Below are 1,697 nucleotides of genomic sequence, written 5' to 3'. Positions count from 1 at the left end.
TCTTAATGTTTTTTAAGGTTTTGAAACAGCTGCCATTTTTTACCCCCTACCTATATTTGGCAGACTCGTCAATTTTGACTAGTAATTATACATAGTTTTCATTACAGTCATCAAAAATTGGGGTGAGATAACTGCCTTTTTTTCTTCCCGGCTCTTGTACTAAGAAGCCTGACACCGACTGGACAGCCACTAAGATGGCAGACCCACATTAACAGACTTAGTCTAGATTGAGGACAAGTAATACAACTGACCCAACAAGCCTGGTGTGCCCCGTCACCAGACTGACAGTCTGTAACTATTCCGAAATACCCAATTTCCTCTTGCATTACCAATGCACAAAAAGAGGTCACTTTCAAACAGTTTTTCTCATCATGACACAAACCCAACTTAATTGTTTCTTGACCACAAATAAGCTAATACTTAATGTAAAAATTAAACAGCCATCTGTAAACTTAAAATAGTTATTTCAAGAGAATGAATATTTAAGAGAATCACCAATATACATAATAAAACTTGCAGATGTTGAAATTTTTCCTTTTTTTACAGAAAATCAAAACTTGAAAACACATCGTGTAGCTAGGATCATTCAACACGAGGCATATGATGAAAATGACGACAACCCGTTGAATGACGTTTCCGTCCTAGTCCTTGCCACGCCAATAACATTCACTCAATATGTCGGCCCAGTTTGTATGCCCAACAAGCAACTGAATCTCCTTGGAAAGTTCATCAAGATCACAGGTATCATTATTCCATATTTTTTTTTTTTTTTTTTTTTTTTAGATTGATAGATTTATTTATTGATAGATATTACAATCTGCCACACAGTTGTGGGCAATGAATGATCTCATACATACTAAAATAAAATAAATAAGTAAAAAATAAAAAAGAATGAAATAAAATAAAATAAAAAAAACTCTTTTAAAATATATACAAACAAAAGAATAGACAAGATGAACATAATCAGACTATCTGTATGAAAAATAAATAAATAAAATAACATAATGATAAAATAATATATACAATATTTACACAATCGACCTGAGGATCCCTGAGCCCACTCTATCCCCCACGTGTGATGGGTAGAGCAGAGCTCAAGAGATCCCAGCGCACCCCTCTCGCCGCATCACTGGTAATGAGCCAGTGGAGGCTGAGCAAGTGCGCTGTTATTGTATATTTAATATAACTGTTAAGGTGCAACTAATAACAGGTTAAGGAATGTTGAATATAATTATATTATGAATGAATGAATGTACTAGAGAGGTTAATCAAAGTCGCAGGTATCATTATTGTGGATTTAATATGACTGTTAAGGTTTAACTGATAACAGGTAGAATGTTGAATGAATGTGATAGGAATGTTCATCAAGGTCATATGTATCATCATTGTGCATTTAATATAACTGATAATAGAGGTTTAACTGATAATAGGTAGAACGTTCAAAGATTTTTTAGGAGTGAAAAAAAAGTTTTCAGCACATTGAGAAACCTCTATATCCGGAATTTCGGAAAAATCAAGAGAGAGAGAGAGAATGAGAGAAATACTTTATTTATTCATATATGCTGCCTAAATACATTAGGTTGCCATCTCACACAGGATACTTATCAATCCGTAATCGGACATATATACATTACACATACATGGTATAATCATTAAAAAAAGATATACAATAATAGGATATAATAAACAATTTTTTT

General features: G+C 33.0%; 1 protein-coding gene across 1 annotated transcript in view; it reads left to right on the top strand.

Annotated features, from left to right (window-relative positions):
• LOC106681446 (venom serine protease 34) overlaps positions 1–1,697 on the top strand; it is a 15,029-nt gene that overhangs the window by 7,588 nt on the left and 5,744 nt on the right. Inside the window, exon 4 of the mRNA XM_014421768.2 lies at positions 547–741. Within this exon, the coding sequence (XP_014277254.1) occupies positions 547–741 (195 nt within the window). The remainder of the gene's footprint in view (positions 1–546; positions 742–1,697) is intronic.

Source organism: Halyomorpha halys, unplaced genomic scaffold, assembly GCF_000696795.3.
Source record: "Halyomorpha halys isolate HHAL.00 unplaced genomic scaffold, Hhal_1.1 Scaffold338.1, whole genome shotgun sequence".
In the NCBI taxonomy this organism is placed as follows: domain Eukaryota; kingdom Metazoa; phylum Arthropoda; class Insecta; order Hemiptera; family Pentatomidae; genus Halyomorpha; species Halyomorpha halys.
Note: the sequence above shows the minus strand (reverse complement) of the source record. Positions and strands in the feature narration are given on the sequence as shown.